At 39.7% G+C, this 13,665-nt stretch overlaps 1 protein-coding gene across 3 annotated transcripts in view; it reads right to left on the bottom strand.

Annotated features, from left to right (window-relative positions):
- The window catches only part of UNC80 (unc-80 homolog, NALCN channel complex subunit), a 223,804-nt gene extending 210,710 nt beyond the window's left edge, over window positions 1-13,094 (bottom strand). For all 3 annotated transcript variants that reach the window (XM_042953135.1, XM_042953134.1, XM_042953136.1), the window contains exons 1-4: window positions 13,003-13,094; window positions 11,988-12,036; window positions 8,964-9,120; window positions 7,753-8,054 (exon numbers count right to left, since the gene is read on the bottom strand). In XM_042953135.1, the coding sequence (XP_042809069.1) occupies window positions 7,753-8,054; window positions 8,964-9,120; window positions 11,988-12,036; window positions 13,003-13,094 (600 nt within the window). The remainder of the gene's footprint in view (window positions 1-7,752; window positions 8,055-8,963; window positions 9,121-11,987; window positions 12,037-13,002) is intronic.
- Window positions 13,095-13,665: the final 571 nt, after the last annotated feature.

The following is a 13,665-nucleotide window of genomic DNA, read 5'->3' as shown; positions in this document are numbered from 1 at the left end:
AGGCAAAGGGATGTGTCAGGCAAGGTGTTGATATTTTAGACAGCATGGCCAGGAAAGCCCTTATTGTGAAAGCAGCTTTAAGTAAAAGGATCTGAATGGAATGAAGGAACTGCCAAGTAGATAATTTCAGAAAAAAACATTCCATGAGAAGGAATCAGTAAGTACAAAGGTCCTAAATATGACCTCGTGTGTTGAGAAACAGCCAGGAGACTCTGTGTCTAGAGTCAGGTAAATGGCAGAAGAGCAGAAGAAAAAGAAAATAAGGTCAAAGAAGTCATTGAGTTCCAAATAATACAGGGCCTGATAGGTCATACTAAGAGCTTCAGCAGTTACTAAGATGGGGAACCACTGGAGGGTTCTCAGTAGTGGTATGACATTACTGGATGTACGTTTGATACGATTACTGAGGCTATTAAGAATAGTTTGAGAAAGGGTAAGGGTGGAAAGAGAGTCTGTTTAGGAAGGGTAGAAGATGATTAGAGGAGGGTGTTGGTAGAGGGCAAAATGAGAATGGTAGATTCTGGATACATTTTGAAAATATAGTCTACAGAACTGACTGGAAGTGGAAGGTGAGAGAAAGAGGTGTCAAAGATTTTTGGCTTTGACAAAGATAGGCAAGATGAAGAAATAGCAGGTTGGGGGATATCAGGAGCCTAGTTTCAGACATGTTAAATTTGAGATACCTGTTAGACATTCAACTAGAGATACTGAATAAGCAGCTTGACAGGCGGGTCTGAAGTTAAGGGAACCTAGTATTACGTGTGGTGTTAGATCCAGCAAGCAGGGGATTAAACATAAGCAAAGCTTATCTGATTTGTCTCCAGAAATGCAGGAAGTCAAATCTCAATTGACCTGGTTTTTATACCTTTGGAACTCCATCCTTTTCCATGTTCCTCATAAGTAATCTTGGCACAAATAAAACTCTAGTGGACACTACATCAGAAGGTAAGTCCTCTTATACTGAAACACTGGCCTTTAACATTGTCTCAATTGATTCACTCACTGATAGTTACTGTCATTATTTTATCTGATATATTTCCCACTAGATTGTATATTTATGGAGACACATTGAGATTTCCTTCTGTACATTTCTCCTTGAGCATCAATACATACTTGTTGATTAATGGAGCATAATTTACATTCCAAAAATAGCACCAATTAAATCTAATCATTCTTCAGACTTGAACACTTGCAAAATGTATGGCCTCCTCTTATGTTGCTATGTTCCTTTGTAAGTCCTTTTAAATTGGCTGAATGCATAAATTCTGGGACTCTAATTTTTCTTCTGGAGTCCCCATTAGTGGGTCATCTAATGCTATGAATGCACATATGGCCAGAAAGTTGATAGCTGGAAAAGACAGTATCATTCAAACAGCTGTGGGCATGTAGTCTAGTAAGGTCCTTAGAAAAACCAGAAGACATAGACACCGGCAGAGTCAAAATCCCCACATTTCAGATGCATTTCTTACTTTCACTGAAAGCCTGTTCCATGATAGCATGAAACTATTCTAAATATGCTTACTAGTAGTTTAGACAAATCGAATTTAAAAATTATTCTTATCTTAAATTTCATTTTAAAGTTGTTTACTTCACACATACAGATTTTATAAAAACCTCCTTAAGGACTTGGATTTTGTTTTATTCACTGCTGAATAAAGCACTCTTAAGAGTGCCTATCAAAGAGCAGGCACTCAACAAATATTTATTGGAGGCATAACTGAATATGATCAGATCATGACATCCCATTTAAATTCCTTAGTTGTAATAAATACTCAGCATTTTTCACTAATAAAATTAAATCTAGCTGAAAATAATATATTTGACAGAATTTTTAGATTATTGGTTTCATGTAATATATTTGAGGCAGTTATAAATTAAAATCACAGAATCAATGTACAGAAATCTGTTGCATTTCTATATACTGGTAACGAAGCAACAGAAACATAAGTTAAGATAATAATCTCATTTACAATTGCACCCAAAATAATAAAGTATCTAGGAATAAACTTAAGCAAAGAAGTGAAAATCTTGTACCCTGAAAACTATAAAACACTGATGAAAGAAAATGAAGATGATACCAAAAAATGGAAAGACATTCCATGCTTACAGATTGGAAGAATAAATACTGTTAAAATGTCTATATTACCCAAAGCAATCTACACATTTAATGCAATCTCTGCAAAATATCAATAGCATTTTTCACAGAACTGGAACAAAACAAAATTGGTCCTAAAATTTGTATGGGACCACAGAAGACACTGAATAGCCAAAGCAACCTTGAAAAGATTGAAAAAGAAAAAGAAAAAAACAAAACTGGAGGCATCGCAATTCCAGGCTTCAAGTTATACTACAAAGCTATAGCATTCAAACTGGCACAAAAATAGAGACACAGATCAATGGAACAGTATAGAAAACCCAGAAAGAAACCCACAATTATATGGTCAATTAATCTTTGACAAAGGAGGAAAGAATATGCAATGAGAATAAGACAGTCTCTTCAACAAATGGCATTGGGAAAACTAGAGAGCTACATGCAAAGGAATGAAACTGGACCACTTTCTTACATATACACAAAAATAAACCCAAAATGGATTAATGACCAAAATGGATTAAGGATCTGAAACATTAAAAGTCCTAGAAGAGAGCACAAGCAGCAATTTCTCTGACATCAGGCATAGCAACATTTTTCTAGACATGTCTCCTGAGGCAAGAGAAATAAAAGCAAAAACAAACTATTGGGACTACATCAAAATAAAAAGCTTCTACACAGTGAAGGAAACAACCAACAAACTAAAAGGTCACCTACTGAGTGGGAGAAGATATTTGCAAATAACATATCCAATAAAGGGTTAGTATCCAAAATATATAAAGAACTTATTAAACTCAACACCCATAAAATAAGCAATCTAATTAAAAAGTAGGCAGAAGACATAAACAGACATTTCTCCAAAGACATCCAGATGGTCAACAGACACATGAAAAGATGCTCAACATCACTAATCATCAGGGAAATGCAAATCAAGACTACAGTGAGATGTCACTTCACACTTGCCAGAATGGTTAAAATAAAAAGCACAAGAAATAAGTGTTGGAGAGGATGTGGATGAAAAGGAACCTTCTTACACTATTGATAAATATGCAAACTGGTGCAGCTGCTGTGGAAAACGTATGGAGGTTGCTTAAAAAGTTAAAAATAGAACTACCCTATGACCCAGTAATTGTACTACTGGGTATTTACCCCAAAAATACAAAATACTAATTCAAAGGGATACATGCACCCCAATATTTTTGCAGAATTATTTACAAATTTACAATAGCCAGGTTATGGAAGCAGCCCAAGTGTCCATCAATAGATGAAGGGATAAAGAAGATGTGATATATACAGTGGGATATTATTCAGCCATAAAAGAGAATAAAATCTTACCATGTGCTATGACATGGATGGAGCCAGAGAATATAACGCTAAGTGAAATAAGTAAGAGAAAGACAAATTCCCTATGATTTCACACATATGTGGAATTTAAGAAACAAAACAAATGAGCAAAGGAAAAAAAAAAGAGAGAGAGAGATAAACCAAGAAACCGACTCTTAACTGTAGAGAACAAACTGATGGTTACCAGAGGGAAGGTGGGTGGGGGAAGAGGTGAAATAGGTGATGGGGATTAAGGAGTGCACTTGTTGTGATGAGTATTGAGTGATGTATGGAATTGTTGAATCACTATATTGTATACCCGAAACCTATGTAACAGTGTATGTTAACCATACTAGAATTAAATAAAAATTTAATTAAAATAATAGAAAAATGTGCATTGAGTTGATTATACACTGTCTTACAAAAGGATGAGTCATTTATATTAGATTTATTTGCTGATTAATGAATTAATGCACCCAATAAATATTGATTAGATACCTACAAAATTGCGATACTCTGTTAGCTATTCAGAGTACAGTGATAACTCCCCACCCTCAAACCATTGAGATTCTAATGGGAGAGATTGACACATAAAGAAATAATGATAATAAATTAAAAATAAAAATAAAAATCTGTGTAGAATATTATAACAATAGAGGAAGAGAGGGATGGATCTTAAATGAAATTGGGAAGGATATGTAGGAGTTTTCTAGGCAGAAGAGAAGGGCATGAGAACATTCTAGGGTGTAGGACCAGGATGAGAATAGGCCTGGGAAAAAAGCATGTTATGTTCTTGGGGAGACTCCAAACAGTTGGAGCTCATAGACAGAAGTATACAGGCAGGTCACGGAGGGCCCAGTTACCAGACTAAAGAGCTGGAGTTTCACTGGCTGTAGGATAAGAAATTAACAAATTATTTTAAGCATGTCGGTGACTTGGTCAGATCTACATAGATTGCTTTAGTGTTGAAGTTGGATTTTATGAGACAAGCCAGAAAACTGTGAATCCAGTTAGAAAGTGACCTCAATTGGATTTCAGCCTCCCCCACTTCCTGCAGCACCATGTCCTATAAAAGCCTTAACCTACAACACTGTCTGTATAAGTGCTGACTGGCTACTTGAGGGAGTAAAGTCAAGAAAAGGACTGACACGTGGGGCAGCACACAGGGGTTGGGGACTACAACTTTGTAGAAACACCAGTCTGGATGGTTGTGTGGTTTTCCCCCAGAGGAGCATGCAGGTATCTGGGGGCAGGGATAGAAAAAGTGGATTTTAGTCATGACCTGGGGTTGGAATTTTGAAGGGCGAATGCAAAGGAAGGATAGGGAAAAGGGACATTAATGGTGCCGGTGAGGAGCAGTTCACATGGGTGCACAATGGCTAGGAAAGTAGGGACAGACAGGGTCTGATAACCAGCAGGGAAATGAAAGACCTAAGGTAGTGATTTTCAATCAGGGGCAATTCTCACCCCCTGCGCACCCACTGGGGACATTTGGCAATGTAAGGAGTCATTTGTGGCTGTCGCAACTCAGAGGGAGGAGGTGCTACTGGCATCTGGTGACTAGGGGCCAGAAATGCTACTGATATCCTACACTGCACAGGATGATGTCTTACAAGAAAGAATTACCTGGAACCAAATGCTAACAATGCCAAGGCTGGGAAACCCTGATCCAGGGCCTGTACATTTCCTAAATATGTTTTAAAAAGCAAACACCTCACTCAGAAGGAAAAGGCCTTATGGAGAATTTATTGACTTATTAATATTTTTTATTCCCTATAGCATCTGGAATAATATTTCCTTCATAGCAATAATAAAATGATGAAATAATAATATGCTAGTAATGACAGCTAATAATAATTGTTTATTACGATTTAATCGCTGTACAGCGTTTTATATGCCTCATCTTATTCCCTTATAAATGCTCCAATTACTTTCTTATAAATACCCCAGGCCATAAGTAAAACTTGAGGGTTTTGAGTCAGAAACTATCCGGAAGTCTCCCCTGAAAGAGGATCTGGCTCCCTTCCTACTAATAATACAAAATACTAATGGCAAGAAAATGCCGAGCACTAAAAGCAACTAACCATGTGTTAATGCCTTTTCGTGTGTAATGTGGAGCACTGTCGTAGGTTTAATCACGAGGCCCCATAAAACTATTCTTACTCGGGAAAACGGAGGCTTCAAGAAGCCGATTGCTCAAAGTCGTACAGTAGGAAGCAACAAGCACTGGATTCAAATGCGGGCTTGGACTTGGACTCTCAGCCTTGTCTTCAGATAACATCACAGCCACTCCTGTCACTTCTACACTTGCACATTTTTTAGTCCAGGGGCTATTTCTCCACAGATAGTCACCGCTATGGGCTATCAGTTTTTCAAGAAGCCTTCTTTCCTGTCTTCTCCATTTTAAGGACTATGTACCTACATATAATTGCTACTCTTGGCACCTGGATCAGCTTCTGATAATCAGTTGGGTCTACTCAGTGAGTCAGTTGTTAAATATTTATTGGGCACCTCATTATTAGACACTGGAAATACAGTGTGACCTGGATGGGCAGTGTCCCTTTGCTCAAGAACTCTGTTCTAGGAGGGTGATGGGCAAGAAACATGAAAACAACCACAGAAAATAATTTCAGGTACTGATAAGTACTAAGAGGGGAAAAAAAAGTACAGTCATGTGCTAATGACACTAAGGTAGCCAGGAAAATTCGTTTTGAAGTGATGACATGTGAGTTGTGAGTGAATTGATACGAAGGTCACGGCCATATGAAAATTTAGGGGATGAGGGGGAGGGTAAATGTTTCCAACAGAAGGAAAAACCAGTGCCGGACTTGAAAGCAAGAATGAGTTTGAGGGTGAGCCTCAAGTGAGCTCAGAGGTTAGTGAACGAGAAAAAGGCTACTGATATGGAGGGAGATGAGGCTGAGAAGGTGGGCAGGGGCCTAGACCTGCAGGTCCCATAGGCCAGGGGATGGTCTCAATTACAGTAATGCTTTTTAGTAAATGTACCCATCATAAAAGACTTTTTAAAATGGAAAGCCAACGTTTTTAAAGCAGCAATTTAATTTGATTTTACAACATTTAAAATTTTTAGTATGTCTCATGGGAAATGTGGCCAGTGCATGCAAAGCAGTTTGGGAAGTTACAGGTAATTTCAGTTCTACTCCTAGCAGCAATTGGACAGAGTCAAGTGAAAGTGAATTTTAACTAAAACTAAAATGAGTGAAGACTCACTAGTTCATTCTCCTTATAGTGATTGTTAGTGGTCTCACAATCACCTACATATACATACACACACACACACACACACACACACACACACACACACACACAACTTGGAACACCCATTCATCAGGATCCTAATATTCTATTAAAGAACATTTGAGTATATTATTTTCTTCCTAACTCTTAACATAGCCCTCAGATGGAATTTATTCATCCACAGAAATAACAAATAGATCTTGATTTCTCTCCATGTGTTGGAAACGTACTGTGTCTTCACATATATTCACCTTGTGTTAGAGATATCCACAACTGTGTGCAGTGGAGGATCTGAGACGTTAAGTAATATCACCAAGATCACACAGCTAGAGAGTGGTGGCATAGTAATTTCAAATGATAATCTTTTTCAGATCCAAGGGATACTTGTATATAATTGTATTTTAATACAATTGGTTTCCACGTAATCCTATGTTTTGGATTTTATGCTTTAAGAAATATTTTGAAAAGCAATTCTCACCTTGTATCACACTGTCAAAAAATCCACAGTATATAAAACACTTAAAACTTCTGCTCTAGATCTGCATTATAATAGAGATAGCTACAAGGTGCTGTAGAGAAATACAAAGGAGATAGTGACTAAGTCTACATGGGGAGTTTCAGAGGAACAACTTCATGGAAATGATAACACTGAAGTTAAGCTTTGAGGAATCATGAGAAGAACAGAGGAAGGAAAGAGAGCAGAGTGAACAGCAAGGGCATATTCAGGGAATGGCTCCCAGAGCTGGGTCATGACGATACCAGTAGGGACTAGCAAACGACAAATTAAAAAAGAAACTGAAGCTTTGGATCATGCTTGACTTGATATGCCATGTTTAATATTTGGACATTATCTTGGGACAGAAGGAGAACCACTGAAGATTTTTAAGTAGATAAATGATATGCAAAGAATTGTGTTTTTGAAATAATGTCCAGTGGTTTGATATAAAAATAAAGCTCTCCATGTCTTGGCTTGCTGTGAGATCGTATCAAGACCTGGTCAACCAAATATGGAAATATGGAAGCCTCATCTGAAGCCCACCTCACATCTATCCACCCTCAGCCTCATACTAGCCCCTGCTTACCTTGATCCTGTGTACCAGAGGAGCAAACAGAAACACAAAGAGCTCCACGGTAGCCATGGAGTTCTGGAAGATCTTCCTTCGGTTGTTCTCTTCTTCATCATTGGAGCTGCTTTGGCAAGGCTGCCCGGGGGAACCCTGGTTTTCTACCTGGTGGATGAAAGCACTGCTGCTGCCACCCCAGCTGGAGCCATGGTCTGTGCCCCCAAACCGCTCACTGTTGCAGTCCTGGGGGGCCTCCAGGAGCATCCAGTGCAGGGTGTGAAGGAGCTTTGTTTCAGCAACACCGAGTTTATCCTGGTGGCCTGCACGGGGACAACCACAGAGCCGAGTTAAGACCAACTCTGCCACCAGAACAATTGATATCCACTTTGGGTCTGGGAAGAACATCCTTGCTTTGCTCTGTGGCTTGATATCCTGGGAGACACTGGCGTTTCTCTGTACCTCTTACAACCACTGCTGGAAGGGTTCATTCTTGTTTTGGGGCTTTCTAACTGGTTAAAATCCCTACAGAATAATATAATGTCATAGGAATATCTCATGTCTTCAGTCATATATATATGTTATATATATATATCATCTCCCCAAATAGGCAGCATAGTGGTTAAGAACATCGGGTCTGAAGGGTCTGAAGATAACGATTACTCTACTTTAGACAGTGTGATCAAGAAATGCCTCTATAAAGGTAACATTTGAGCAGAAACCCAAATTAGGGCAAAGAACTGGATGGAAAAGAGCATGTCGAGAATGTATGCGAACATGGGGTGGATGTTAGGACATATTACCATGTTAGAAAAGCAATCTGTAAAATAATCTAAAAAAGAGGAAGAAATTTTACGCACACGCATGCACATACACTCAGTACTACAAAGTGCAAGGGGTCACTTTGGGAGTTGAGAGGGTAAAGGAGACAAATCTGATTGGGACTCGTCTTGGATGGGTGATAGTCTTTAGCTTCCCTACAATCTTCTAATGCTTAAAAGGAAAATATATTCACATATATTGGAAAATAATTAAAAATTTTAAGGCAAGAGTGACAGTTTCTTTGTTGGTAAGATGGAGATCACGGTGGTATCAATGGGAGGGGGCTTTTGTGAGGATTTAATGAGATCACGTGTGTACAGGGCCTGGGAAAATAGTAGGTGCCCCGTAAATGTCGTTATCATGAGTGTAGATGGTCAGAGGCCATGAAGAAGCAATGCAGAAGAACCAACCTAACTTGTTCCTGTTCGAAAGCAGGGTTGCAGTGCAGTGGAGGACGTGAGGCAAAGCAGCTTGTACCAGCTCCCATCTGGAAATGCTCTGGATGGCTTCAGAGAGGGCTGGAGAAAGGCCATGCAGTTTATTCTCTACCAACACTCGTTCAAAGGACTGTAGATACCAAAAAAAGAAGAAAAAAACATGTAAAATAAGGAATTAGAGATCCTGATTGCTGAGAAAATGGACACCAAGGTACTACAAGATGCAAATCAGTGGATGAGATATTTGAGGGTGCACTCACACAGCATTTCATAGTATATGTTGACATATAATGGTTCCGTGAGAATTTCTTTTTACCCATTTTAGGTTTTTGATTTAAAATACATGACTTGAATTATTAAATGATTTTTCTTTCCACCAAAATAAGCTTCCTCTTAAAAAAAAAAGCGCAACAACACATTTAACTCATGAAATTCTTGGAAGTAATATTTTATAAAATGCTGCTGAGGTATCCAAAGGGTCTGTGACAACTGCAGAACAAAGTAAAATGTCTTTTCTGAAAGTGTTTTGAGGGCAGAATTTATGTCAATTTTCAACAAGCGTTAACTAAGATACAGTTCTTTCAAGAAATCTGATTTTGGGGCCCCTGAATTATTCCATGTCCCTACCGACAACCTGGCACAAGACATTCCTTACCTAATGCCTGTCATTGTAAAAATACTTAATATATCTATTGAATAAACAAAGAAAGGGAGGGAGAGAAGAAAAAGAAGGGAAATATGCCATAACTTTTGCTCATTTATTAAATCTTCTGTCTTGTCCAGGGATACTTCCAGAAAGTGAAGCATCCCAGAATAAATGTGACCCACTCAGTTTCTGTTGTGCTTGTTGTTTGGATGAGGAGGACATCGTTATAAGACATTAAGGAAAGTAGAGCTACCAAATATTAAAATAAATTTAATAAATATTCGACTTGTATGAACTGAACCTGATTGCTGCTTCATGCCACAAGTGATCAAGAAAATTGTGGAGGTGTGCTCTAGAGTGATCATAATACAAGTTCCAAGTATTCAAGCTGTATTATTGATATTATTAGGATACCAGAGAAAAAGACACAGCTTAATGGAGAGATTCTTCAAAGAAATCTAATTACTTTTTGACTCAAAAAAGGAAAATAAGGAGTAAAAGAAGAGATACCGTCTTAAAAAAAAAAAAACTAAATAAAGACAGATCCAAATGCTTTTAAATTCTTCAGCCCTGAGGTATCTAAGTATTCATTAAGTAAAGGGTGAGTATGTTGGGAATCAAAAGATTATAAAGAATTTACGCAGTCTTGTTGAAAACATTTTAGAGGATGAGTTGTATTTTATAATAGCAGAGCACTCTGGGTACTTAATGTTACTTTCTTCTTAAATGTTACTAATATAAGTTTTTTATTATTTTTTCAACCCTGAACATCGCTTTTTATACTTTTATTTATTTACGTGACTTAGTTATTTTATATTGTATGACTATATTAAAAATGTCAGACATATCTTTGCCAAGAACAGGGAAAAGTTAAGATTATTTTAAGCTAGTATAATTGTAAGCGTGATCTATGGAAGGCCCAGAGGTTTTTTAAGTGTCATATTACCCTACCTTGAGCTAAGTACAATAACAAATTTCATTAAAAGGTCCTTATTAGAAATTTATATTTTAAAAATATCCTTGTGGCAACTTTGAAGTGCAGGTGATACAACAAAACAAATTCCCACTTGAGTGTGTGTACCTGTATGTTTAACTCTCTAGTTGGCTTTCATCATTTAAAAAAAATTTTTTTTATTTATTTTTGAGAGAGATAGAGAGTGGGAGTGAGGGAGGGGCAGAGAGAGAGGGAGAGAGAGAACCCCAAGCAGGCTCCACACCGTCAGCACAGAGCCTGATGCGGGGCTTGATCTCATGAACTGTGAGATCGTGACCTGAGTCGAAATCAAGAGCCGAATGCTTAACCAACAGAGCCACTCAGCACCCTGGATTTCATCATTTTAAAATCCCTAACACATTTCAGAACTCCTTACTATGTAGTCATCTATGTAGTTATTGGCAAATATTCAGGGCAATGTCCAAATGGGTAGGTTTCCACTTTTAGGTTTTAATATATGAAATGTGAAGACCTTTATTTGAGCTCCAAATTTTAATGAAACCCGTGAAAAGTTCACTTGAATTTTGCTTCATGATTTCATGGCTTTTGTTTTCAATTTGTGAAGTGGGAACTTTCAGAGATACGGGATTCCCTTAGAATCTCAGGACAAGTGCACTCTATAGAGTATAAATACTGGTAGCATTACTTTCATAATTATTTTACAGTATCTATTTTCAGACTTACACCAAACATACAAGACATAAAGGTTCAGAATTGCACATTACTTTGTTTGAGTAGTTCATAGGTACTCATCTCATTAGCTTCCACTAGAACAGTCTCTATTTTGTTAAGGATTGGACTTCTTATACTTGCCCTGCAAGGCCCTTCACCACTTGGTTTTCTGTAATCTCTCCACCTTTTCTTCTCCTCCTCTACCCCTATCCCCTCTGGGCTAAGGCCCTTTAGATGTACTGTTCCCCTCTGTTCTCTCCTTACTCATTCCTCCCCCCCTTTTTTTTTCACATCTTTGTCTAAGAGTCACATTAGCAGGTGACCTTACCTATCCACTGCTCTAAACATGGAATCCACCTCCTCCCCTAGCTGCCATTGCCTCCAGTCTGCTTTCTTACTTAATTTTTCCTCATAGTGCTTATCACTATCTGGGCTTATTATGTATTTTACTTATTTGTCAGTGGCTTGACTTCCTCCCACCAGAATGCAAACTCTGTGTTTTGATTATTGCTCTGTCCCGTCATGTGGAACTATGCCTAGTACATAGTAGGTGCTCAATAATATTTACTGAGTGAATTAATACAGGGAGTGAATCTATATAGTCAGTACAATTTAATGCCTTTCTTTGGGTTGAAATTGCCACACAGAATATGGAAATAATCATTAAATGGTGAACATCACATACCACACATGAGGCTTCATATTGTTTCCCCAGTTTAGGCCTCAAAAATGCACTGAAAAATTAATAGAGATATTTGTTATAAGTAAAAATGATTAGCATCTTTATGACATTTTTTTTTCAACGAATAAAACATGGTTCTATGAAACTCAAATCTCATGCCTCCCTATAGCCTGTTAATGAGCAGGTGTTGAACAGCTGACGACATTTGCTTTTACATGTGTAATTACATATATGAAAGAGATGTGGCTCTCCACATTTTCTGTATCCACTCTTATTCTGAAGACTTCTACCTAACCAGATTCTAAATTGTCAATGGTCAGGAGTGGTGTATTACTCATGTATATAATTATATTAAAAACTAAAAATGAACACAGTTTGTGGGCTATGATTTCCAGAATCTAATTTGTTATCTGGTACATTTCCAAAATAATAATACTGATAATAATAATACTACTACTAATAACAATAATAATGGAAATCTTGTTTCCTGTTTATTGGAATAGGTTTCGGGTCTTTCCAGGAAAAAATAAAATTATAAAATATCCTCCTTCTCAGGGTCTTGAACCAGGAAGACTACATTGGCTGAATCCGAGGAAAAATGGTTAACAAGTGGGCACAGCAGATATTCGCCAAACAGGAGCTGGAAAAACAACAGGTCACCGGCCTGGAATTACAGCAGGAGATGGAGGGGCAATTGGACGCAAGAGCACAACCAGTCATAATTATCTTCCCTAGTTCCCCGCCCCCTCTTCCTAGGCTTTCTGCCCTCCCACCCTCTAAATAATGTATATATTTATTCAACTGCCAATCTGCTTGTCGCCAAACTTCACGGAAATATTTTTAAAATGCGTGTTTTTAAGCAGGTGCTGAGGGCTTGCTTTCCAGCCCCAGAGAGGGAGCTGCAGGCTGTGGCGCGGCCTCAGCAGCAGTGGCAGCAGTGGCAGTGGCGGTGACCCAGGCGGCCCCAGGAGCGCCCCCAGCCCAGGGCGGCCCGCGGCGCGCCCTCTGCGCCCCTCACCTGGTTTGCCGCCACAGGAAGGTCTGGATGGGCAGGGGGATGCCGCGGCCGCTGTCCTGCTCCTGGCCTTCGGAGCTCTTCCTCTTCACCATGATGGTGGCTCCTGGGAGTCCTACTGCAGGACCCAGCGCTGGCTCCTCGCTAGCCGCCGCCTCCTCCTCCTCCTCCTCCTCCCGCTGCTCTCCCCAACTCTCATCCCCTCCTTCCCCGAGGCAGAGCCGGCTCTCTCCGCCCTGATCCCCCGTCCCTCTCTCCTTCCCCCACCCCTCCCCGCGCGTGGAACATGGCTGCGGGAGGAGGGGAGGGCTGGAGGAGCCGCGGAGCGAGGAGGGGGGCGCTCGGAGGAGCTGTCCGCCTCGCCGCCCCCGCGCCCGCTCCTTGCTTTCAGTACCACCCACTGTGGACAGCGGCCCGCGCCGGACAGCCCGGCGGGAGAGCAGAGCAGGGGACAGGCTGAACGGCAGCGGGATGGTCCAAAAGATCCACGCTCCGCATTGCACGCTGATCCCCTCGCGCCTCTTCAAGCCCCAGGATTCGGCTTCCTTCCCTCCGAGCTGCACCCCAGGAGTGTCCCCTGTCCTGCTTCCCAACCTCAGCATCCAAAGAATTGTCACGGTCTGGGGAGGAGGAGCTTTCGGAAACCGCAGAACAGTCACTAACACT

Source organism: Panthera leo, chromosome C1, assembly GCF_018350215.1.
Source record: "Panthera leo isolate Ple1 chromosome C1, P.leo_Ple1_pat1.1, whole genome shotgun sequence".
Taxonomy (NCBI): domain Eukaryota; kingdom Metazoa; phylum Chordata; class Mammalia; order Carnivora; family Felidae; genus Panthera; species Panthera leo.
Note: the sequence above shows the minus strand (reverse complement) of the source record. Positions and strands in the feature narration are given on the sequence as shown.